General features: G+C 33.4%; 1 protein-coding gene across 1 annotated transcript in view; it reads left to right on the top strand.

The window, feature by feature from the left end:
* The window catches only part of NKAIN2 (sodium/potassium transporting ATPase interacting 2), a 739,035-nt gene that overhangs the window by 111,963 nt on the left and 600,426 nt on the right, over positions 1 to 26,646 (top strand). Inside the window, exon 3 of the mRNA XM_044675422.1 lies at positions 8,185 to 8,265. Coding sequence (XP_044531357.1) covers positions 8,185 to 8,265 — 81 coding nt within the window. The remainder of the gene's footprint in view (positions 1 to 8,184; positions 8,266 to 26,646) is intronic.

The following is a 26,646-nucleotide window of genomic DNA, read 5'->3' on the forward strand; positions in this document are numbered from 1 at the left end:
GAGGAAGGACTGCAGGAGAGGAAACATATAAGAAAAACAACTGCTTGAACGCATGGGTTGGGGTGGACATGATTGGGGATGTGGACTCGAAACTACCACACCAATGCAACTACCAACAATTTGGAAATTGGTCTTGATCAAGGACACATGACAAAACTAGTGGAAATGCGCATGGGTAGGGGGGGTGCGGGGGGGGGGTTGAAGGGGAAAGGAGGAGCATGAATCATGTAACCATGTTAAAAATGAATATTAATAAATGTAAAAAAAAAGTTATAAGGGCAGAGAGTTCAACCAATGAAGAGGAACTTAGAGTAATTATTAGGAGTTATTTTGCCTAATTATATACCCATTAATCTGATAATTTAAATGAAATATATTAATATTTAAGGAAACATAAATTGCCTGGATTAACAAAAGAAGAAATAGAATACTTAATCCCAGTCCAGAAAAAGAAATTGAACAATTTATCAATAAATTCCCTAAGAAAAAAGACCCAAGACTAGAGGAACAAATAAGTGAATTCTACCAAACATTTAAAGTAAATTCGAATACTACATAAACTACTCAGAAAAATAGTCAAGAAAGGAACTCTACCTTTTTTATGACACAAATAGAATGCTGATCCCTAACCCAGGAAAAATAGAAACAGAAATAAAACTATGGACCGATATCTCTAATGAGTGCTATATATCATGAGGATGATATACTTTGCCTAGGTAGGCTTTATACCAGGAATTCAGGGATGGATCAATATTAGGAAAACTATCAACATAATTAACCAACCAACAGAAACCACATTATTTCAATAATTACAGAAAAAGCTTTAGAAAAAATACTATAATTATAGACAAAGCTTTAGACAAAATACAAAATACAATACAATTTCCTTTTAAAAACGCTAGAGAATATTGGGATAAATGGAACATTCCTCCAAATGATAAATGACATCTAAATAAAATTATCAACAAATATGTATAACAGGATAAACTAGAAATCTTCCCGATAAGATCAGGAGTGAAACAAGGATGCCAAGAATCACCACTACTATTCAATTTTGTACTAGAAATTCTAGCTACAGCAATAAGATAAGAATGAAATGAAGAAATTAGGCAATGAGGAAATAAACTATCACTCTTTGCAGATGATAGGGTGCTATACCTAGAATATTCTAGAGAATCAGTCAAAAACTAATCAAAACAAATGACAACTTTAGCACAATTGCAAGATGTAAAATAAGCCCACAAAAATCATGAGCATTTCTGTGCTACCTATTTGGGAAAGAGGTAAATTGTAAACCCATTCAGGCATTTCTACAAAATATGAAGAATAGTCATTTTTAGGCAGAATGGCAGAATATATAATCTGCTAAAATAGCCTTCAAAAATCCAACACCATCTCCTCACCAGAATGAAGCAATTAATTTCTTTTGGAAGGGAAAGGGATTATTATAAGTGGTTCTTCAGATATTACTTCCTCTCAATATATGTTTGATAAATACTGACTGCTTAGCTGAGTTTCTTTATTTTGTTATTAGAACATCAACTTTCATACATATGCACACACACATATCTAACCCAAACAGTGCCACTCCCACTTACAACAATGAATTTTAATAATAGCAATTTTTCAAAACTGTCTATGTTTGGTAATCTTAAGCAAAAATCCCAAATTACATTTTTATTGTGAATCTTATAAGAACAGGAAAGCCATGAAAAATGCGTTAGAGATCCTTAGAACATCACTTTCATATATGTCAAATTTGATGAAATTCAAGTTAATAAGGAGGCAGAAAAGGAAGGCAGCAGATGAAATATTTCAGAAAACATATTACTAAATCTTTCCACATTGATGACTTTCTTTTTTAGCAAACTTATTGTTATAGAAAAATAATAGGAAAATGGAATTTTAAAATGTATTTTCACTTGATGTGAGCATACTATATATATTTGTTGTTTTCCCAGAAACCTTTCATCTCACTCTCCCTTACACCATAACCAAAAAAGGAAAGAGAACAATCAATTCAGAAGCCAGATCAATTGCCTATTTTAATCTCCATCACAATGAATGCAGGATTCTCCACCTCAGTTCTGAAAGTGAATGACAAGTCTATTTTGCTGAAATTGATTTCGTAGATCTGTGAATTGGAGAAGCAGAAATATGCTGAAAATACTATAGAACCTAGAAGGAAGGTTCTTTTGTCTTAAACAGCAGTATTTATTCCTATATTTCTGTTCAATAAACCACTTAACATTTTTATATCAACTCTGTAAAAAAATCCTGTTAACAGGTATTAAGTATCTCACCCTGCTATATCCTCAATGGCTTACCTATTTATTACATTTTACAAAATGGAACTGTGAGAAAATTCAGTTCTAGTTTTTGTGATTGATGAGATAGAGCATTTAATTCTGCTTTATGCCTCCATGCCACCAGAGCTATTGTCTGTCAATGATTTTTTTTTATCAATCTTAACCTTTTTAAGTTTAAATTTTTTCAAATGCATTTCCCTTTCTCTCTGTCTCTCTCTTTGTCTCTTGTCTGTCTTTGTGCCTCTGTCTCTGTCTTTCTCTCTTTCTCTGTCTCTCATACACTAATTACTTGACTAATTGTCAACCAACTATGGAATTGAGAGGCATGAAAATAGGTTGTTAATAGAAATCAAGAAATGTATCAAAAATCAAAGCATGAAGGATTGTAACAGAATGTCATCTCATTCACTCTTCAGGTTCCAAGAAGAGTTTACATTATGTGAAATTGTAGACTTTTTTAAGAAAGAAGAGAACTAAAACAGCATCTTTTTTAGAAGTGATGAAATCAAAGCTCAAAAAGTTAAATGATTTTACTTATGGACACACAACTAATTTACAATAGTTCCATCTTCATGCTTTAACATGAATTTCAAATATGGATGATAGTCAGTGTGGAGATAGAAGGCAGAAAATAGTCTATAATGGCAATATTAATGGCAAATAAAGTCGTTTTTTGCTTTGTCCATAGAATGCAGAAGAGAGAGCTAGAAAAGTGAATTGAGTTTAAGTAAGGAAAGAAATTTTGTGGTTTTATTGTTGTAATTACTTTGTAAAAATTTATTGTGTGTTTATCAACGTAAAATGCCTTTTTTCTTTAGAATTTTGAAATAAAATTAATTATAACTGTTCTGATCTCAATATGAACATATATGTACATATACATACAGATATAAATCTTTAGAGAACATATGTGATTTGAGAATCAAAAAAAGACATGTAAGCCAATCAGACTTACTTGTATTTTCATCATCTGATTATTTTCAGTGCTTTAAGAGCAAAAATGGATTGGACAACAATGACTCATTTGATTCTGAATGGTCCACTTGGCAACAATCAATATGATAAAGAATTCTATTATTTATTCTGGTCTTTAAATACTACCGAAGGTATCATGAAATGGAATGGAGATTCTCCATAATAAAAACTTGGGCAAAAATTAGCCTTAAAAAATAAATAAATAGAATAATAAGAATCAGAGATCAGAAATCTTTTGGCAGGATGAGTAATATATCATCTCACTGGGAAAGACCAATAGCAATATCCTTGTAAGAAAACTATCACTTCTATTAATCTCCAACCTGAATAATTATCAGTGGGGTACCATTAAATAGCAGTGGGCATTGAAAAGGAGTCAGTGTGATGAGGGGAAACTCAGACTGTAAATAATGATGATAATGATTGCAAAGAAAAATTAACTGTAGGGCACATTAACAAAATTTGTCCATAGACCAAATTATAGAGGAGTACAACAGATTCTCAGCATTTACACAATTGGCCTTGAGTCAACTGGATGAGATTTAATTTAGATAAATGCTAGATAATAAACCTTAGAAAAACAAGAGCAAAGCAGAATTCAAAAAAGTTCAAAAACAAAATATGAAGAAAGATGGTATAGAGGGGCTATATTGGATAGAAAATTAGATGTAACCATGCCTTCTGAATATGTTGTAGCAATGTATTCTTTATTTTTATGAGGTTAGTTTTATGCTTGGGTATAAGACAAGCTTGCTAAGACAAGTAGATAATTCCTCCTTTGAGGCTATTATCAAATAGAACATAATATAGGCTTAACTCCTTTATCATCAATCAGCAAGCATTTACTAACTGTGTAATATGTGCTTACACTCTCCTAAGCATCTTGGACACACGTCAAATATTCCCTTAATTCAAGAAGTAATTTTGTAGTAGTATATACACATCAAAGTATAGAGACAATGAACAAATATTATTTTTAAGTGGGAAAGTCCTAATAGATGAAGGATAACAAAAGCTTAACTCTGAAAGAGTAGTTATTTCACTTATTTATTTATTTATTGGTTCAGTGATTGAATTAGAGGTACTTAAGGAAGATAAGATAAAACATTATTTCACAGATAAATATTCTGCTCTTCATTCAGATGATTAGATTATATGACATAATATTCAGTGTCCTCTCATAAATTGGTTCATCAAAAGCAGCAATAATGTATGAGTACTAAATAAATTATTTTCCATGTAATTGTGTGTGTGCCTCATATATGCAAAATCTCAAGGGGCCAATTTAGATATAAATTACTACTATTAAATTAGCATGATATCTGTCAAGGTATCATTTCATGACTAAATTTTTACATAACATTCCCTATTATTTCAGTAGAAATGCTGTGTTTTATTTAATCAACAAGTATTTGTCAATTGGGAAAAGGACTGCTAGACATTAGTGATGTAAATATAGAATTCAATAATCCCAACTGACAAGGAGTTATTATTGTAATGAAAATGAAAAATTTATTTAAATATGTATGGTATAAATATAAAATAATTAAATGTATAATAGTTTTGGAGGGAGATAATTAGAAGGTGATCAGAAAATGTTCCATGTGGACTATGATACCTGAGATGTTTCTTAAAGAAGAAGGATGTTATGAGGCAAAAATTAGAAATGATTGCAGTCCAAGTATTGGGGGATAGGGGATGCAGATTTATAGAGATGGGAGATGGGATATTGATTAGTGACAAAAGAGAGAAGGCAAGTTTGGCAAGATCACAATTTGTAAGAGGGGGTCTAATGTAAAAAATGGGAATATGTTGGAAAAGTTTTAAAAAACTAAACTGTATTGCCTATAGATTACAAAGTCCTTGAGTGAATGGTTAGTTTTTTAACTATTTTTGTATCCCAAACATTTAGCATAATACCTAAATTAGGTACTTAATAATAAAATGAATGGATGGATGGATCGTAGAGGGAAAAAGAAGTCACTGGATTTGATCATCACGAGAAAAATTAGATTCATAAGTTGATTCAACATTTTCTTCACCCATTAAGGTATTGTTAAGTTAGCTAAGTAGAAAAGCACCATGATCATAACTGCAGTTAAGGAAAATTATTTTGATAGCAGTGTTTAGGATGATCTAGATTGGGACATTTTGAGGCAAGGAGACAAATGAAGAGACTGTTGCAATAATCTAAATCAGTGGTTCCCAAATTTATTTTTTGGCCTACTACCCCCTTTCCAGAAAAAATATTACTTAGCGCCCCCTGGAAATTATGAAACTATTTATTGAACTCAGAATAAAATGTAATACAAAAAAAAATAAATATGTGGCCATCACCGCTCTCCTGGATCACTGCAGCACCCACCAGGGGGTGGTAGCGACCACTTTGGGAATCACTGATCTAAATGAATAATGAAGGCATGAAGTAAGACATTAGTTGTATGGGCAGTAGAAAGGAATGATTTTGTGTGAGAGATATATTGATAGTGAAAACATCAATTTTTTTCCATTAATTTATTAGATGGAGTAAGAGAGAGCTAGGTGTCCATAACAATGCTCATATAAACCCAAGATGGTGGGGAAATGGTGGTAACTGAGCTTAAAACTGGAAAAGGAGAGAGTTTAAGGGAAAATGAGTTTAGTTTTAGACATTTTCAAGTTACTATGTGTCCAGGACATCTAATTTTAAAAATCTGATGATGTAGGAGTAAAACTCAATAGAACATGGGACAGAATATATAGACTTGTAAATAATTTTGTAGTCAATTGGTAATTTCTCCCATATGTCCATAGTAGATGGCAAGCTCACAGAGAGGGAAGGGCTAGAGTGGGGGGAAAGAGTAGAGGAGAGAAGGATAGAATGTGGTCCATACTATGAAAGAAGATGATAAGAACAAGAAGGATGAAAAATTACTTATATGAAGTGATACAAAATAAAATTAGTAGAAACCAGGAGAATGTTGTACACAACAACAACAATAAAGTTCAACTATAAATGCCTTAAAAGCAGTGAAAGGATCCAGGACAATTCCAAGGGGCTCATAACAAAACAAAACAAAAAACAAACAAAAAAATAAAGACCAAAAAAAAAAAGTTTATCCACTACCATAGATGGAATTGACAAAGTCTGAATGCCGATTGAAGCATAGCATTCTTCATTTTATTTTAATTTCATCGTGGATATTTCTCTAGCGTAAGTGAGATATACCTTCTTTCACATTTTGACAAATAGAAATATGTATTTAATAACACATGTACAACCTATATCATATTTCCTGCCATCTTGGTGAGTTTGGAGGATGGGAAAGAGGGAATGAACATGAATGCAAAATGTCAGAAAATGATTATTAAAATGTTTTCACATATAATCTGGAAAAAATCAAAATTAAAGAAATAAAATAGAAAAATAAGATAGAGCAATTAGAGAGACCAGATTTGGCAACAAAGGATCATCTGTAACTTTGGATAGAACACTTTCATTTGAGGTTGGAAGTCATAATGCAAAAGGTTGAGGAATGAATGAGAAGAGAAGAGAAGACTGGGCATAGTAGCTTTTTCAAGGAGTTTAGTTGAGAAAAGGAAGGAGCAAGTAGCAAGAGAGAGAGAAGAAAGGTGTGAGAATAGAGAGTAGATGGCTGAGGTTGCAAGTTGTTGAAGACAGATGGGGTCAACAGCACATTTGAAAGAATGGAAATAGGTAAAAAAGGACTATGCTTTTGCAAGAATCTGGAGCAAAGATGACAGTGTGATAATGTCAAGTTGTTTTATGTTGAAGAAAATGTAAAAAACAAGGAACTCATGTCAAATGGCCTCTTTTCTACCTAAAATTGATGCAAGGTATTTTGTTGAAGGGAATATAGAGGGGGAAGTTCAAAGGGAATAGGTTTGCAAGAGTCTGTGGCTCAGCCCCAAAGTAGGAATAGACAGTCTGAATGCAAATTGACATACAGACCACAAAATATCAGAAAACAAATCATAAAAATTGTATTTACATGCAATCTGGAAAAAATTAAAAAGTTATAATAAAGAGTGTGAGTAGTGAAATAATGAATCAATTAGAGAGGAATAGAACGATTGACTTGCTGAAGTCACTGCATAGTTGATGCTGAAGACAGGAATTTTTAAAGTACATATTTTGCAAAGTTATAAATAGGAGGAGTGGTGCAGGAATAATAGCCTTGTACTTTGATTAGGCAAGAGGGCATGGAATTTGAGAATATAGAATAGTGTCGAGTTGGAATAGCTGATTTTTCAATGAAGATCGGCATTGTTTTTTAGATGTTTCCTTTAATTCCAAGAGAGAATAACTACCACTGACAAAATACAGATGACATTTTATATTCTTTAAACATTTCCTTTCAAATGTTCTTACAATGTATTTTTACTTACTTTATTTAATTTCTTAGTAAAAATTATGGATTTATTCTTCCATTACAGTGAAGGAAAGCAAGGCATTTATGCTAAAGATGCATGATAACATGGTGATATGTGGTTATAATAAATTAATAGTAAAATATTGTTATACTGGAAATTATCACCTCTTTGTAAAAAAAAAACAAAATTTTAAGAACTGAAATTTTGGTACATACTTCTCTTAATACTATTTCAATGGAGACTCTAAAAATTCCCATGTTTAAAGACACTTTATATCTGAACCCTATCATATTAACTTCTTAGATATTGTGTAATTTCCCATGTGATTATTTGAACATTTTTTTTTATTTTTAAACAACAGAAGTGATACAGTATATTGTTTTTATTTTCCTCTCTGGTTAATAATATGTTGACTTTCTGAAGGTTTCGTATTCAGCTCTACTTAAATCTTACATTGTTAATATTTTAAAATGAATCAAGTATTGGTTATCTCAATAAAATATTTTTCTACCTTTCTTCCCAACAGTATGCTGTCTGGCTAGTCCTCTGGGTTACATGGAATGTTTTTGTTATCTGCTTCTACTTGGAGGCTGGAGATCTCTCCAAGGTAATTTACTATCTAACTTATTTCAATCGTTAGCAGTGAGTTAGCAGCCAATTCCTGAAACTAAACTTTCTTTATGAGCCCCCCCCACCCATTTTCAGATAGATGAGTGTAGCCCAGTGGCTACTTCCAATGTATCACATATTTTGAACAACTTTGAAAGTTCTTTAATTAAACGTTTATAAGTATATCACAGATAATACTTAGTAAGTAAAATGGTGTTGATATTAATTTTTGCCATCCTTGTTCAATAAAGATTTATACAAATGGTTTGAATAATTAAGGACTTTGGCAAAAGAATGGTGTCTTTTTTTTGGCAACTCACGTCTGAAAGAAAGAGTCTTGGTTGAAATTATTTATCTTTCCTTTTGCTTTCCTGGTTTTTTTAATACCATAATGGAACAATTATATTATAAGATGTCATAGCTAAATGAATTGTCACCTAAATTAGACTGTTTACTATAGAAATAAGAACACAAATAAAATTAAAAAACCAAATCTAGTTTGAAAGTACTCTCTGAAAGACATTTTTATTGTCTACAACTCGTGAATGATGAAGCTAACTTTCCCATTTTGTACATATGATATGAGAAATCTTGGTTTTGCTTATGGGTATAAGCTTGTTCCCTATAAGTTTCAGAATTCTGTTTTTTTCTTTTTTGTAGTTTTAAGAATATCTATATCTGGCAATTCACCCCCATATTAATTGAAAATGAAATATAAGATTTTATGTTCATCTCCAGTATTAGAATTTCTGTTGCATATTACTATGAACATAAATGATGTAAATATAATATTATGGATATAATATTTTATATACATATTTTTGCCAGATTAGTCAAATTGAATGCTGTTGGGCTAGGCTTTTTGCTCTTCTTATTAAAAGAATATTGGAAGCATAATTCTTAAATTGGAGTTTGTATTCTTCACATTTTAGTCCTGACTTCCTTTTACCAAATAGTTATTTTATCTTGCAAAAGATATTTTGTCTAGGCCTCAGTGTCATTATCCGAAAAAAAATGGTTATGAGAACAAATGTTTTCTAAGATGCTTTTTAGTTATAAAATGTGTCAAAGTTTTTAGGATGAACAACCTACCCTGAAATTCAGACTTGTGGGACTTAAAATTTTTGCTCTAATAAAGACTAACATTCTGGAGAATATTTTGAAAACCCATTGGCTTTACTTTTTTTAAATTATTTGTCTCAGACAAAATGTAATGTTAACATAAGGAGGCACAGATTTACAATATGTTAGAACTAGAAGGAACTTTAGAGATCCAGTGGTGTCAAAGTAAGAAAAAAGATAGATCCCTATGGGGCACAAATTAACTTAGAAAACCACAAATTAATATCTTCTGTATTTTGTTTTGACAAATATTTCTCAAATACATTTTAACTGGGTTTGGACCTACCTCATGAGTTCTGCAAGTATGAAGTGATGAGTTTCTCACCTATACATTCTAGTCCATCTTTTTCACTTTAAAAATGGGTAAACTGAGGCCCAGAGAATTGAAATCTAGGTGGCAGCTTTCCAATTTGAATTTGTATCACGTATAAGGATGATATTAGAAAATAAGTATTGTTTATTAGTTTAGAGATAAGACATAGAGAAGCTGCCTTGAGAAAGAATTGGAGTTTCAAAAGAGCTGAGAAAGAGTGTCAATTTCAAGTCTAACTTTTTTTTTCTGTGACACTTATTCTCTTTGAAAGTAGCAGTTGGTCTCTGGCAGTTGGCGGAATCACTCAAAGAGACTCTCTCTGAGGGCTTGGAGGAGTTAATATCTTTGCCTCTTGCTTTCTCTCTATCTGAGGTAGAAGAAAAGGAGGGAAAGACCTGAAGGAGCTAAGTGTTTTCTTTTTCCAATTTGGGAAACACTATTGACTATCACTGTTTTATAGATTGTTTTAACTCTGAGAAGACCAAAGAAAACCCAAGTCTTTGGTGTGGACTAAGTCTTTTAAGGCTCAGAGTTCTAGATTGGTTCTTGCTGAGACTCAGCCAGATAGTGTTTGCTATTTGTATAACTTGGAGGCAAAGTTAAGAATTATAAGAATAATAGTGTTAGTTTATTTAGAATGGTAAAAATTTGGATGTCAGATAAGAGAGGATCAGTGTAGCTTGTGGACACAGGAGAACAGTTCCTTGCAGAAAGGGGAGTTTTATTTGGGTGGAGTTAGAATCTCTTAAAGTTAGAAATCCTTCTTATCCTTATATTTTTAATAAATAGTTTATTTTTCTATAACTAGAGTCTCTTTAGCATCCTTGTGCCTAGACCTGAAGGTAAGTTCACTTATGAGTTTCACTTCACAAATACAAACTGAAGATACTTCGCAAGCACAGCAAGAAGAGCATCTAAATCAGTTTATAATCCATAATCAATTCATTTACATATAATTTTATTATATATATACAAGACCTAATGTGTACTTTTTCAACCTTACCATGAACAAAAAAGATTTTTCAAACATAGATGTTTTTTTATGCTCAATGATGCTAATGAACTAATTTGTTAGGATAGTCTTTTGAACAACTACATAAATAAATAACTTTGTAAGTAGAAGAGGAAAAATAAAACAATGAATAAAGTTATTAATTTTCTCCTCTTGGATTCAGTGGAGAAAAATAATAATCAGCTAACTAAAATTCTCTACTGGTACCTGGTGAAGAAATAATAGAGGAAAGCCTCAGAACACTGGGTGAGGCTGAATTGTGTGAAATTATGGTAGCCAAGTGTTATACAGGTTGGGTAGTCATTGGTGGACTATGATCTCCATGGTTGGAGAGAGTTACAAAATTCTTGAGAATAGTTCCATTTGAGTTCATTAGAGGCATTTGCCATATCTGAGTATTTAGTTTGGACTTTACTAAGACAAGGAATTGATTTAAAAAGGAAAAAGAAATAGAGGAGGAAAATAGTATTAGAACTAAAAACCTGCCACCTACTCTAGCCAACAGAAAAATAACTTGTAACATGAATATTTAGTATAACTAAAGATAGTAAGACCTCTGTATTGCCTTATATCAAGTAGCTAGACATTGCCTGTGTTGAAGCCAGATTTCTCCATTTACTACTTTGATATATATATAGATATATACAAACACATACATATACATAAACATATACATATGTGTGTGTGTAAATATATACACACCCTGAATTGCTCGGGGTCATACAACTAGTAGGTATCTGAGGCTGGATTTGAATCTAAGTCTTCTTGACTCCAGGCGTCACACTCTATCTACTGTGCCACCTATCAAGCTCTTTCAAGATAGAGAGAAAATAAGTGGAAGGCACATTACAAAATAGTAAAAAACTCTATTTAATAAGAAAAAAGTTAATGTCTACCAAATTAGCAGTATCTTTAATATTTTTCTTAGTTTGTTATCAAAAACTTAGAATCTCTGCTTTGTATAATCATTTAAATGATTTTAAAATGGCATTATTTGCCATATTCTAAAGCTAAGGCAGATAGTGATGAATAGACTATTGGAAGGTAGTATAAAACATCTTCTAGACTGCAAGGGAAAATATTCCAAACATCATTCTTATACAAATTTGTTCCAGTCCAAAGCTGGTGTATGGCAAATGTTGAATACCTCTAAATAGACATGATTTCATTGATTTGTGTACTTCCTTCAGTGACATAGATTGCATCTTCTTCATACTTCAAGTGCCTGCATAACATGTATATTTTGATACTTAACCTTTGTGGCATAGTTCAATGGAAAGAAAATTTGATTTGGATTAAAAGAGTATGGTTTCAAATTCTAATAATTCTATCATCTGTGTGATCTTGTGTAAGTCACTTGACATCTGTAAAATGATAAAATAAGACTATATAATATCTCATTCTCCTTCCAGCAATAAATCTATGGATCTATTATTTCCTCATGGGTATGCTTCTAGCAAAACAGCACAACTGTGACTTAGTAAAAAGTCACTAGGAACTTCTATTGTGGAAGAATGTATCATACTATTACCAATTAAGTCATTAGCCTTTTCCAAAAGAGTTCAGTTGGTCCTGAAATAATAACCAGATGGTCCTCAACTGTGATTTATTAGGAATTAGGAAATTCCATCTCCAAACTAAGATTGGCATTTTGTCTATAAATTGTAATTTCAGAAAGTTAGCTGGTTCATTGAAGAGTTAAATGCATTGATTGGATTCACATAGCTAGCAGGTGTCAAAGACAGAATTTGAATCAAGGTTGTCCATACTCCAAGGCTAGCTCTCTCTGTATCATACAATGCTCCCTCTCATTTATTTACATTTTATTATGACCTTAATAAAAAAAAACCTCAAATGTACTTAAAATCATGGAGGGTGGGAAAATGGGAATGTGAGGGTAATAATAAAATCATAATTCTTATTGGCTACCCTATTATATATGTACACATATACACAGATCTTCACTCTTTCCATGTTTGCTCTAAGAAATAAAAGAAAAATATGTTAACAGACCTGTGATGATGCTCATGGATATATTTATTCCTCTCAAGCAAAACATGAAAGGCCTTGAAATGTATTGATCCAGGTAGACTCAAAATAGGAAATACTTAATAACTTTGGGGAAAGCAGAATATTAGCCTATATTTTCCACTATGGATTTCTAGGAAGTTCTGAACTTCAAGGGGCATGTTAGCACAATGTATTCATAGAATTGATTGATAAAATTACCTGTTATTAATCAATGCCTTAAACATATTTGTTTATGTGTGCATGCATGAAGATGGACATTCTTATGATGGTGGTAGAAAGAATTTGAGAAGTAAAGAATTATTTTTTTTGCTTCTTAATAGAGTGAGGTGACTCAACCTGGAAATAAAAAAGTCCTTCTTTCGTGCTTTTTGCTATTTAGTCCATTTTGTTATTAATACTAAATAAGTTAAAGTTACCAACTGATTTAGATTAGCAGGTAAATCATCCCTAAGCATCTTAAACTTCTTGAAATTAGCTATAAAGGACACAGGCCATGAGATGGGTTTACAACTGCTTCTTATTATAGCCAAAAAACCCTGTAAAGACTTTGACATTTTTAGTACCGTGAGATTATCACCTGCTTAAAGGACTGGAGGAACTAACGGATTACCACTCAGCATCACTGCAGAGCTGATTGGGGTCTTTGCCAGTGGTCAGGGGAGGTAAGGATGCATGATAGAGACCAAGCTGGTTCTTTCTACAGCAATCACTGAATTTTTTTTCCCCTAAAACCTGGCTCCATATGCATCTAAAATCAGTAGGATTTGTTTTACTTCAATGCCAACAAAGAAAAAAGGGAAAATGCCTAGGAGTGGGGGGGATGATGATGTTGGGAACAACTAAAGCTCCTATGGACATATGGTTTTATGATTGGGATCATATACGGGCACAGCACGCCCTGCTGCAGAGTCGTCTTTCTTTATGGCATTTCTCTGATCCTTTGCCTCACCATTAGCCCCTACACCCCTGGCTGTCAGGCAAGCCTTTCAGCAAGGTACCATGACCAATGAAAGGAAATTGTTCAGGCGGCTCGAAAAGAACAGACAGGATTGCTTCTTAAAGCTCACATTTTGCTTCCACACAGGAAAAGCCCACACAGCCAACCAAAGATGAATTCTGACCTAATTTATACATCTCTGCTGTCCCCCATAATCCATTTTGTTCAAAGGAATTCCACAGTAGAATGAGTTTTAATGATATTTTCCTTTTTTGAATAATCACCTGAAAAAAATGTAGAGCAGATATGTACCTCTACTGGCTCACTGAGGTGATCTAGTAAGCCCAGGGAGGGCCAGTTTAGTTTAAGAAAAGGGAAAATGATTGCATCTAAATTTTATATGAATACTTACATTCTCTCCACTCCAATTGGTGTCAGAACTGCAGTGATTTCAATGCCCATATGCTCAAACAGAGAAAGTCAAGGTAGGGACTTGCTGCTAAGAGCAACCTTTAAATCTTAAAGATGTGAAATAGTTTAGCTGCAAAAGTATAAAGCGTCTTATAGGACATCCTGGTTAGTAATGGCCCTTTGGCAATGAAGCAGTTAATAAAATCTGTTCTCTTTCATTTTACAACCTAAAGCTGGTTTTAGCAGAGTCCATGAAAATTTAATCATTTTCTTTTAACAAACAATCAAAAGGATAACTCTAAAGGGCAAAGTTTTATGTGTTTTTCCCTTTTCCTACTCTAAGGGGTTGACAAAGGTAAGATTATAACATTTAATTCTGTAGTTGCTGGGTCTGCCTGATATTTCTTAAAGAAATATAATGCTAAAAGTGATCAAACAATCAATGGTGAATGGAAAGTACATAGATACATAAAAGCATGAAATGAGAACGCAGAAAATATATATAATAATGACACATAGGATATACAATTTAAAAAAAAAAAGGTTTTCTCTCCCATCACTCCCAAGCTACTGGTTTTTGTATGACTTGCTTTTGTTGATAGAGTTAGAGTAGATAGGGATTGTATTGTGAGGTTGTTTTTCATTTGAAACAAGAATATGTGTTTGAGAATTTTCTGTATAATGAATATGGAAAGAAGTATAACAATAAATATTTTGAAGTTTTCACTTTGAATGTCCCTGTTGAACCAGCTCTGCTCACCACACCAGTGATCTCCAAAAATACAAATAACTCAAAGGAGTATGTGATCAGCCAAATGGAGGGCAAGATGTGTTGTTTTACTATCTCTCTGATAACCATTCTATGGGCTTGTCTCCAATCAGAATCACGTTTTATCACCACCCTTTCCTTTCTCTGTGTTTGCTCCCAATTTTCCCCTTCCAGCCCCACTTGGACCCCTCAGAGAAGTTATGATTTAACCTTGACCTTGACACCCTGAGTTAACACAGGTGCTTGTTATAGCATTTCATCTTGTGGCTCCATAAGTTGCCTATTTCATAATTCTGTGTCTGGGAACAGTGATTGGTAAATCAGAATTTCTCATCCCACTCATTCCCACTCCCAGTTTTCTTTTTGTTTGATCAGAGTGAATGATGCAGAATGACTAGGTATATATTGGATCTCAGATCACTTTCCTGTTTGTTTTCTCCAAATCCTATCTCTCTTCTAATGTTGTTATTTATATGGATGCCAATGGTACCCACATACCACATCATTCAGTTTCAACAACCACAATAGCATCCTCCACTCATACTCCTCCTCATCCATTCCATTCAGTCAGCATATCTTGTCATTACTCACTACTAAGTCCACAACCAATGGACCTAAAAACAATGAGGTGCCTACTATGTAGCAGACATTCTTTTAAGCAGTAGGTATAGAAATATGAAGGATGAAACAGTCTTCTTTCAAAGTACTTACATCCTACAATTTTCACAGACTACATTTATGTTTCTTCACATTAATTATCCTTGTACCAATTCATCTAATGCCTTTTTCAGGTCTTCAGCACCTCTTGCCTAGCTTGAGGCTCCTAATAAGTGTGCCTGCTGCAAGTTTCACCCCATTTCTATTAATTCTCCACATAAATACAGTGATTTTCCTAAAATGTGTATCTGACCACTTTCCATCCGTACTCAATACACTTAAGTGGTTTTCTATTGGGTTTTGGATCAAACATAATTTCATCTTGATCTCATTCTTTTTAATTCGTATTTATGTGTCAGTTTTGTGCTATACATGATTATTAATTCATCAATACGACTATGTAATTTATACATAAAATGTAATTATTAACTGATGGGAGTATATTATTATTTAATTTTGGACACCACGGCATAAGACAATCCATAGATGGCTTAAAAAACATTAACATTTGAAGCACCAGCCAAGTTGGTGTGGAATTCTACTACTAATGTAAGTGAATGTTTCAAGAATAATAATTTATTAGTAAAACCTAACTTCACTGTTCTGGAAAATGGATGATATTCTGACATTTTCCTCAAGTTATTGAATTCTCTTAGTGACAAAATAAAATGGTCAGTAGAGGATATTATAAAGAACACTGACCTTAGAATTACCATATCTTTCTGATCTTCAGTTAACTCATCTATAAAATGGGGATAATATTTACAGGAGAAGAAGCACAATATAATGGATGGATGCCAGGTCTTCAAGTCAGGAAAACTTTGAAGAATGTTCAAATTCTATCTCTGATATATGTGACTATGGACAAGTCTTTTATTCCCTTATCATTCCCAGGCAAACTTTTCAATAAATAACCTGCAAAGGAGCTCCTGATCTGTGTTAATAGGAGTTTTCACACATGAGTTCTTAATATCAATAAAATTTCACATATAAGAACAAAGAAAAAAGTCTTACATACCTACATCACCTGGCTGTTATTTAAATGCTTTGTAAATTAAAAAATGAAAATTACTTCATGAAAGGTAACTACTATTTGGACATGAATCCAGTATTGATTTTTTTGTGGGGAGTGATAATGCATACTTATTTTTTATATTTCTCAGATTAAATGGATAATTTTAATAATTATATTAATAATTAAATTATTACATTAGGCAATCCATGTTCTTTCCCCCAAAATTCACACCATCCTTCTTCCCCAATATGGTAGGCAATTTGATATTTGTTGTATGTATGCTATCATACAATACATAATTCCACATTTATCATGTTATGAAATAAAACACATATAGCTTATCCTAGAGGAAAATTAGTGGAGGAAATAAAGTGAGGAATGGTATACTTAAATCTACAGACTTCATCAGTTCCTGTTATGATAATGAATAATCATTTTTGTGTATCCAATATTAATTATGAAGTAATATCTTTGTTTAATCAGTTAACATTTATTAAATGTCTACTATGTTCCAAGTCCCACTTTAAATTCTGGAACTTATAGTCTAATAGGGGATACATCATGTGAGTAATTATGTAAATTATTCTATATATGTATATGCAGAATTTATATATGCCTAAATGCATAGATATACATACATATTCATAGGTATACACACACACATATATATATAAAATATTCATACATATATAAATCAATAAAGAGAAGCAATAGTATTTTGGGGGATGCTGAAAGGCTTTATTGTATATATTGGAATTTTAGCTGGGACTTGGATGAAGCCAATGAAGGCAAGAAGCAGAGGTAAGAGAGTGGCCACTTTAGTCAAGGGAAGTTGCCAGTGAAAATGCCAAGAACTAAAAGATGGAATGCCTTGTGAGGCCATTGTCATTGGATTGCATAATGTGGTTCAAGAAGACTGATAAGGTGAGAGGAGAGAGAGGTAAGGTTATGAAGGACTTTTATTGCAAAAAAAGTTATTTTACATTTGACCTTGGCAGTGATAGTAGTTATTGGAGTTTATTGAGTGTGTCAAAGTCAGATCTGCAAGTTAGTCAAATATCTTTGGCAGCTGAATGGAAGATGGCTTGGAATGTGTGTGTGTGTGTGTGTGTGTGTGTGTGTGTGTGTGTGTGTGTGTGTGTGAAGGGGGTGGAATTGAAGCTTGGAGATCCAATAAAAAGCTCTTGTTATAGTTTAAGCACGAGGTGATAAGCTACTGCACTAAAGTTGTGGCAGTATCAGAGGTGAGAAGAAGGTATATTTGAGAGATGGTGTAAAGGTATAATCAATAGGCCTGGCAACAGGTTGGATATGGGAGTGGGAGGTGAGGAAAAAATGAAGAGCTGAGCATGACATTGGATTTGCAACGTTGGGCAATTCAGAAAATGTGGGTGTTCTTGATAGTGAAAAGAAAGTTAAGAAGAAGGAAGGTTTTGGAAGTAAAGATAATAAATTGAATCTTGAATATGCTGAGTTTAATATATATAAGGGATGTAAGTGTAAGATGTCCAATAAGCAATTGGTGACATAAGATTGTAGAACAGCACAGAGGCAAGACTTGGGTGAGTAGATTTGGGAATTACATAAAGATGATATTTGAATTTGTGGAAGCTGGTAAAGTCATTAAGCATACCAGTATAGAGGAAGAAGAGAAGAGAACCCAGGACTAAGCCCACTGGGTCAGCCATGGTTAGCTGTTGTGATTTAGATGAAGATCCAGCAAGAAAGGCTGAGAAAGAGACATTCAATAATAGAAGGAAAGTCACAAGAGAATAGTATCACAAAACACTAAACAGAAGAGAATATCAAGTGGAAGAGGTGTTGTGAGTCTCAAATTGGGAGGAGGGATTTTATTAAACAAGTGAAAAAATGTAAAATAACTTTAATATTTCTTCAATTTAATTGCTAAAAGAACAATTATGTAAAAATCCACAACAACATACTGTTAACAACGTGTTGTAATGAGCAACAGTTAAGATTGCTTGGTTGTAGTTTCCATACTGGGTTAGTTAATGGTTTAAATGTCAGGGTTGCATATAAAAATCTCAAGGCAACCTGCGGGTTGTTTAATTTTGAGCATATTACCTTCCTGGGATGATGTTTTAACAGATGTCCTGTTAAGATAACAGAGGAACAAAATTAGCTTGCAACTCAAAGCATCTGCTTAACTTTGTAGGTAAATGCCTTTGAGCATTAAATCTGACCTGGGTTGTTGGATTAATAGCTGTGAGAATGTTTCCAGTAAATGACTTTTTTTTTGGCTTTCTTACTCAGGGCAGATTTGACATGCTTGATCATATATCTAATAGATGGAAATCGAAAGCAATATTGGCAACCAGCAGAGCTTTGCTAGATTGAGGGTGCATTTACAGGTAGATACAATTCAATGTGCTCATAGTTATCTTGACTTGCAGCAATTCTTTAAATGTATGTTGCCTACCAATTAGGAGAGAACAAAGTATAAAATAAGCAGTTATCTGCAATTTTAGCTATGCCTTTGTAGCCAAATATAATTCCCCTTCACTTCTGTTCCATAATAAGGCAAGAACATAGAAGCTTTTTGGTATTCTGATGGTGTGCATAGACCTATATTTCATCAGACTAGGTTAACTCCTTACTCATTAAGGACTATTAACTTACCACTCTTAGTTGCTCTTTTAGGTCAAGTGAATCTGAGCCTGCAGAATGTAAAGCTTTCTTTGTTATTTATATTATTATATAAGAAATTTCAACTCTTTGCTTCCTCCTTTTCCTGATACATAGCAAAGCCTTAGCAAGTGATTGTTCACTGACTACTCCTGCTGCTTTGCTTTGCTTTGAGACAAGGGGTATGGTGGAGAGGGAGGTAGGACTGCCTTGTATCTAGGTGTTAGAAAATAAAACTCTAATCATGTGGGCTATGGATGATGATGCTGGCCATTGCTTTGAAATCAAAGCAATCAGCATTGAGCATTTGTATTTTACTGGTTGGACAAAGAAATACTGAGAAGAAATTTGCTGACTTTTTTTGAAATCATGTTTTTAGAGACATGCATAATTGAGTAGTGATGTTAATCATTATACTCCTCAATATGTAAAACTCTAGTGGATCTGAGATCTCATCACTTTGGGTGCTCTCTCCACTGATAAATGGTACAATCATTCCATTCTTCCCCATTCTCTTTACATATCATCAATGTCATCCCAAAAGCTTGCCACGATAAATCCTCCTAAATTACTAGAAGTTTTCCTCTCTGTCCCTAGACTGCATGAGGCACTCTGACAGTGTCCCTGTAATCCTTTGGTCCTCAGCACTTGAGCACCAAGTCTATTTTTGTCAAGCAGCTCACTGATGATATCCTTTACCTCTATTCTCCTTTATTATTCCTTATTGGTTGTATGACATGGCTTGTTTATAAATATGCATATAGATACATATAACACTATAGGAATACACACATATACAAAAGTAAGAGTAAGTTTGTAAATTTTTAGTAATAATCTGCTCTCCAGGGGAAAAATTTACATATAATACTTTTAACTTTAATCTGCATTATTAACATTTTTTCTATCCCCTTCTTAAGTCTATACAATCAACCAAACAATTAATCAAGCCCTGATTTGTAGCATTTTCCATTTTCTAAGGTCTAAATTCTCACACTGAAAATTAACGATTGCCTCTTGGTAGCCGGTTTGAACTGACTCCAGCACACCCCTGAAAGGGTTACTACCAAGACATATATATCCCTGCACCAATGGAGGAAGCTGAAAGGCACTAAAATGCAGTCACTGGTATGGGCAACTCTCACTATGGTTACTTCCTCCTCTAATGAAGATCAATAACTTCTCTGTAATTTATAGTCTTGAGGAACTAACTTAACCACTTATGGTAAGAGCCCCATAGGCAGAATTATTCAGAACAAGGACTTAATCCCAGTTATACCCAATAATGAAGTTTTCTCTCTTTCCACTATAATATACTGTCCTTTCCTAGGAATATAACATAATGAGAAATGTCTTTTGGGGGGGGGCGAGAATTCTAAAAAGATGTTACATTTGACTCAGTTCTACAAATATCAGTGCTGGCACTGAAATCTTATTTTTTAAAAAGTTATTCTTGGGGGAGTATTTTAATTATTTTTAATATCTATTTACTACCATAAAAGGAACTGATGAGTATGAATGCAGATTGAAGCATACTATTCTTTTTTTTAAACCCTTAACTTCTGTATATTGGCTCCTAGGTGGAAGACTGGTAAGGGTGGGCAATGGGGGTCAAATGACTTGCCCAGGGTAACACAGCTGGGAAGTGTCTGAGGCCAGATTTGAAGCGAGGACCTCGTCTCTAAGCCTGACTCTCAATCCATTGAGCTACCCAGCTGCCCCTGATGCATACTATTCTTAACTTTATTTCTTCCATGAATTTTTTGCTAGTGTAAGCATTAGGTGTTTTCTTTCACAACATTATGAACATGAAAAATGTGTTATATGATAACATATGTACAACCTATTATCATTTTACCTTCTCTCTTTTGTATGGGGAAGAGTAGGAGGAAGGGTGAGGACATGGATAGTAAGATGTCAAAAAACAAGTATCAAAAATGTAGCAACATGTTAAAAATAAAATTAAAAAGTCCATTTAAGAGAATGGCCAATTTATCCTTCAGTGAAATCTTGAGATTATAAGAAAACTGTGTATACTAGTGAACAGTTTTTAGCCCTAAGAGAAATTCTTTTTGGAATGTGATCATTACCCAATTCCTGTCATAATCCCTCACTACAGTTTAGTGAAAAAAAAAAGAATCTTTCTCTCATAGCAGATCCATTTTCCCATAAAATTTGACCTCTATAAACTCACAGAGTAAAATATGAGATAAATAGAAATTAACTTTTTAAAATTAAAACTACTGCTGTTGTTTAAAATAATAGCATAGTTTATTAATTACTGAAAACACAGTGGAAATCATTAATTAAAGCTTTTAGATACAATTTTATGTTAGTTAACAAAGCTCCTTTTTTATACTTTCCTCTAATGTTTAGCATACTAAGACTCTTTGATCTATCCAGCTACTCAGAAACCTATTCTGCTTTTATAATAAAAAAAGGAAATGATCAAAAACAAATTTCTGTCTTACTTCTCTCCTACAAAGATCCTTGACTTCTTCCAAGTGGGCAATCCTTCCACGCCACATATTACAACCTATATCTGATTTGATCAATTGTCTTCCTAATTCCTTATAGTCAATCATGCACCACTGTGCAGCTACTAAAGTTCTACAACTTTTCTCGACTTTGCCCAGACTAACCTATTACTCACAGATATATGGCCCATTAAACAATGCCTGGCCTAGACTGGAAGCCTCTGCAGCTTATTAGGACTTGGTAATCAGAGTTTATGCTCATTTAAGCTATAACCTTTGAGGATCAAGAGTCACTTCTGTACCATGAGGCAGAAGAATGGAACTTTAATGGAGCAGAATATTAGCCAAAAGCCCTATCAGAATTATATTTCATCCTAGAGGAAATAGCACTGACACAGACAAGTCATCTTGTCTGATTTCAAATCCTAAACCAGTCACTTCCTACCTGTGCCACCATCAGCACAACACTCAATCTGTCTGTGCCTCAGTTTACTCATCTACAAAATGAAGGGATTTTACTAGATGTCCTCTAACCTCTTTTTTTTGCCTCTAAGTCTATTTTCCTATGATCTTTTGAATTAAAAAATTCAAAGGATTTTATTTAGCCTCATTATAGATGTTGTCGAACTCCTGTTCTTTCTAATATTGATAGTTTTCTACAGCAGTGATTAATAATTGGAATGTTTCTGATATACCAGATCAAGATTCTTTTAGGTGTGTCATCGGTCTCAAGTCTTTGGACCCCTTCATAGAAAAAAAATGGTTTTAAATCTTTAAAATAAGATACACAGCATTACAAAGGAAGCCAACTATTTTGAAATATAGTTTCCCCTGTATTAGATAATCAAGAAATTAATTATTTTCAAATAATATTATTGTGAATATTTGTACAACAGTGGTAAAAATAAATAAACTATCACCTAGTTAATGGCCACTCTTCTTGTAAGAAGTTTATGAACTTTAGACTTTGAAAAGCATATGTCATTGGGAATGCAATTTTAGATGATAACAGCTAGATGGTATAATAGATTGAATGCCTGGCCTAGAGTTAGGAAAACTCATCTCTGTGAGTTCAAATCTGACTTCAGACAATTACTACCTGAATGATCCTAGGCAAATAACTTTACTTTGCCTCAGCCCTTCATTTATAAAATGAGCATGAGGAAGAAATGTCAAACCACTTGAATTCTTTGCCAGGAAAACCCTAAATGGGGTCCTGAAGAGTCAGACATAACTGAAAAAAAAACAACTAAACAGCAAACTACTATTCCATATACCTACCCATTCTTGTCTGTAAAATCTTTATGAAAATTGTCCATGAATACATCAGTGGTACTCTTGGCGAATATATGAGAGAAAGAGTTGGCTATTCACAGACATCAAAAGAAGATCATTTCTTCACATATTTCTTCACAATTGATGCAGGCATAATCAATTAAACAATAAGTTTTTATTAAATGCCTAGCATGTGTCAGGTATTATCGTAGAGTAGATACAAAAACAAAATTAATATAATTAAAGGAACTTGCATGCTATCAGAAAAGAGAGCAAGGATAATACATACAAAATAAACACAAGGGCTTTTTTAGTGGATTAGGAGAGGAAGGGAAGTGTTAGTAGATGAAGGAGGAGATGGAAAATGATGTCTCAGACATTTAGGGTGGACTAGCAATTCCAAGAGACATAAGTACTGAAACAGTGAATTTCAGACCTGAGAAGAAAGCCAGGTAGAACAACATGTATATAGTGGAAGAAGATGGAATGTCAGATGGGTCAAATCGTGAAAATTCTGGTATTAAGATTACATGATTCTGCTTTGTCATTTTTGCCTTCTGATTCCAAAATAATTTCACAAAACTTATCCAAATGTTCTTTAAAGACATCTCCCAATACATATATTATGATTATGTAATATTCTGTGACAGGTGTTACCAGAGAGATTAACTTGGTTTAAAATTTGCTAATACTAGCATTAATCAGAGCATCAAAGAGACAGCTATAGGCCCATCAGAAGAGTCATGGGCAATTTCATTCTCAGAGACCTAATAAAAGAAAGATGCTCTGTCAGTAAAAGAGTTCTATAGATGATACTGTTTTATAGAAATAGTGTGTTGATAAAATCAAATGCCAAAAATATTATAATAATATGGTCCATTATCCCTCAAAAGAGATTATCCTGACAATTCATGTAAGAAATAGAAAATGAATGAAGAGTGTAGTGAACACTATGAAATACAAGTGGATGTCACTTAGTGAATCCATCAATATTTTTATTTTAGACAGAATCTAATAATAAATGGTGATCTGCACTCAGATTTAAATATGAGGAATGTAGAACATTTGGGAAATTGGACAGTGCTTTTAGGTATACCAAGCTTCTCCCTTGCATGAAGATATCTATAAATAATCAAAAGATCATATATTTAGAGAGGAATAAAGATCTTAGATGTTATGTAGTCCCACACTTTCATTTTATATGTAACTAAATGTAAGTGAAAACTCATGTTCTTGGTGAAAGAGAAATTTCTGAAAATTTCTCCAAGGAAGACTAAGAACTGAACTCCTACTTCTTAACAAAATGGGAATAGGGGAAAAAGCCTCAAGAGAAACAGTGCTATCAGATGTAAAAGAAAATGGGAAATGAGACAGGAAGGAATAAGAGAATAAGACCAACCCATTTCATGGTAGCCTAGCTACCTTCATCACCAGTTATATTTGAATCACTGATACTACTTGCCATACTTCATGCCACTGCCACCAAAAATGTAGGTTAAAAACAACAAGGGAGACCTGCACCAAATGTGAGACTGGTACTACAGAACTAGAAACTAGTTCATTGTAGACCAAAGTGAGGAGAGTTTGAGAACAACAAAAGCCACACAGTGTAGTTGTCATGGAAGTGGAGCAGAGCTGCAATATAATGAAGCAAACACATTTTACCCAAAAAGGGAGATGGGGATTTAATTTTTTCACTCCTTCGGAGAACATATATTCTTTTCAAATTTTAACTTTGATTCCTTAAAGCTCTTTTTACATTTTAGTTAACCATGTCTCTGAAAGCTGGATTAAGATAAATCTTCGGATAACCATTGCATTACTGGTCTCCATATGTACCCAATGCTTAAAGGCAATCAAAAAAGAGACTTTATGTGGCATGTATATTATCTATGTATTTGTCAGAAGTATAGGAGAAAGATGGGAAAAGAAAGAGAGTGAAAAAAGAGAGAGGTTTTTCTATTTCTAATTGTTGTGACTTTTTTCAGTTGATGACTCAGGATTTTATTGATTCATTTTTAATAGCTTCTCAGAAGCAGAAAAGGCCAAGTGATTCTGAAATCTGAGTATCCTGGACAAAGAATAAGCCAGATCATTTTTTGGTAGAGGTTGGTCTAGTATTCAAAGTTGTGCTTCAGGTCATTTACCTATTTCTACCTTTCCTTCCCAAATTAGATTGAAAAGGAAGCCCACCCCTTGGTGAGGTTATTATATATGATATATATATATATATATATATATATTAGGTTTATATATATATATACATATATAAAAGATATTGACTAAAGAGAATATCTAGTCCTAAAAGAGGAGCTATGGACAATTAATATTGCCTAGGTATAGTTTTAGAAGCTAGGCTAGAGGGAGTAGTTCCTTTACTTGCTCCCCAACCTTTATCTTCTACTCTGCACACTACTATACTTATGGGACTGTGGTGTATCACCACTATACCACCATAAAGTATTAATGTAAATCATGGTGTTAACAAGTTTTCAAAAGGAATCTTTAATATACTTGAAGAAAAAACTCTGTATGAATTTTAGGATTTTAGAATCAGTTATTCAATAGTTAATCAGAAACTATTTCTGGTCTTTTCTCCTTCCAGCAATCTTTCCCACCTCATCTTTCTCTTTAGAGGTCACAAGTTGAAGACTTTTGATCAAGAGAGAAGCATGTTTAAAATGTTTTTGTAATAGAAATCTGTCAACAATATGTTTGATACATTAGATATATTTAAATAAGCATCTTATTTTTAGGTGACAAAGGATATATTCCTTAACTCAACAAATATCATATCATTAAATGCAAGATAACACAAAGGAATGGGTTATTTGTCCCATTTATATTTCTTTTCTGACACACAGTAACTGACAGATATTGTAATCATTCAATTTATACAGTAATTTAGGTTTGCCAATTAAATTTAAAGATGTCATCCTCCCCTCTGAAAAACCCATTTAAAATATTTAATAAAGGAAAATATGAGTAGCTTTTGATATAATCTATAAACAGGCTAGAAAGGAGGTAAAAGGGTGAGGATGACTCAGAAGAATGAATAGGATATAATTTGTTTTGGGGTTTTTTGTTGTTTTTTTTCATTGCTGTGTATAACCTGCTAGAGGAATGAGGGCATAATGATCTTTGCAGGACTCCTGTGTTTGGAGAGGGGTACTTTTAGGTCCTGTACTTATATGAAATGATAAGTATGAGGAGACTTTTCATAAACTAACATTTGATTCTGTTCTGAGAGCATTTGCAATGAGGTAGATTGTATGGCTGCTGCAGGGACCCTTTTTTCATTCTGCACTTGTGATGAGAAAATCTCCAGTGACAGATTCTCAAACCTTTGATTTGAATCACAAGTGAGAATTAGTTCGGTGGTCTCAATTAGTCCCTAGAAAAGAACCAATATCACACAATTTGGCACACACTGCAATTGTGGCTGATGAGGTCCCTAGATTGGGACACTGAATCTAGTTAGTACTGATGTGTGCTGGTGCAGAGAGGACTTATTGGACTTCAGAGCCACAGCCTATACGTGGAAGGACTCCATCTCCTGCACTGTGATTTTATGAGCACTAAAATTAATCCATTAAACACTTTTTATAACCATCCCCCCACTACTTCCTTTTTTACTCATTTATATAGTATGTTAACTGCGACATCATAGTGTGCTGTATAATGAGACCAATTTTTCTTGTCTTTTCCCTCCTTCTT

This window comes from Gracilinanus agilis, chromosome 4, assembly GCF_016433145.1.
Source record: "Gracilinanus agilis isolate LMUSP501 chromosome 4, AgileGrace, whole genome shotgun sequence".
Classification (NCBI taxonomy): Eukaryota; Metazoa; Chordata; class Mammalia; order Didelphimorphia; family Didelphidae; genus Gracilinanus; species Gracilinanus agilis.